This window comes from Lipotes vexillifer, unplaced genomic scaffold (assembly GCF_000442215.2).
Source record: "Lipotes vexillifer unplaced genomic scaffold, Lipotes_vexillifer_v1.1 scaffold70, whole genome shotgun sequence".
Taxonomy (NCBI): Eukaryota; Metazoa; Chordata; class Mammalia; order Artiodactyla; family Lipotidae; genus Lipotes; species Lipotes vexillifer.
Genome location: NW_006789896.1, coordinates 1,542,037 through 1,542,535, shown reverse-complemented (window position 1 = coordinate 1,542,535; position 499 = coordinate 1,542,037). Strand labels below are relative to the sequence as shown.

General features: G+C 64.9%; 1 protein-coding gene across 1 annotated transcript in view; it reads right to left on the bottom strand.

Moving 5' to 3' along the window:
• The window catches only part of LOC103072503 (RNA-binding Raly-like protein), a 6,142-nt gene extending 5,866 nt beyond the window's left edge, over positions 1 to 276 (bottom strand). The window contains exon 1 of the mRNA XM_007462997.1: positions 206 to 276. Within this exon, the coding sequence (XP_007463059.1) occupies positions 206 to 276 (71 nt within the window). The remainder of the gene's footprint in view (positions 1 to 205) is intronic.
• Between the last annotated feature and the right edge of the window lie 223 nt (positions 277 to 499).

Sequence of the window (499 nt, the reverse complement as noted above, 5' to 3'; positions counted from 1 at the left end):
CCCCGTTTACAGACAAAACCTGTGGCCAAGGGAGCCCGGACCTCCTCTGGTACCACAGAGAGTAAGACGAGCAGCCTGGCCGGCTGGGCGGACAGCACACTGAGCAAGCCTCCTGGGGTTCTCATTCTGTCCCAGGGGAGCCCAGAGCCCCAAACAAGCTGGTGATCAGACTCCCTCCCCGGTAGGCAACCCCAGGCAGACTCACCAGGAGATGGCTCTGCCCCATGGCCTCTTCTGGCCTGGCCGGGCAGGGCCGGGCTTGGGCTCCCGAGCCATGTCTCAATCTGAAGAGAGAGCCAAAGAGTGGGACAGAGCAGGAGAGAGGGAGGGAGGGGTGCAGGAAAATGGGGCCAAGTGCACATAGGCCCCGCTTGCCTCCTGGCTGGCCCTTCCCTGCTCCTCCGCTCTGAGGCGGTGGGCAGTGCCCCCTGAGAGGCTGTGCAGTGGAGCACCCATCCCCAGTCAGTGGGCAGCCTGACCTGGCCTCCAGACCCTGGGC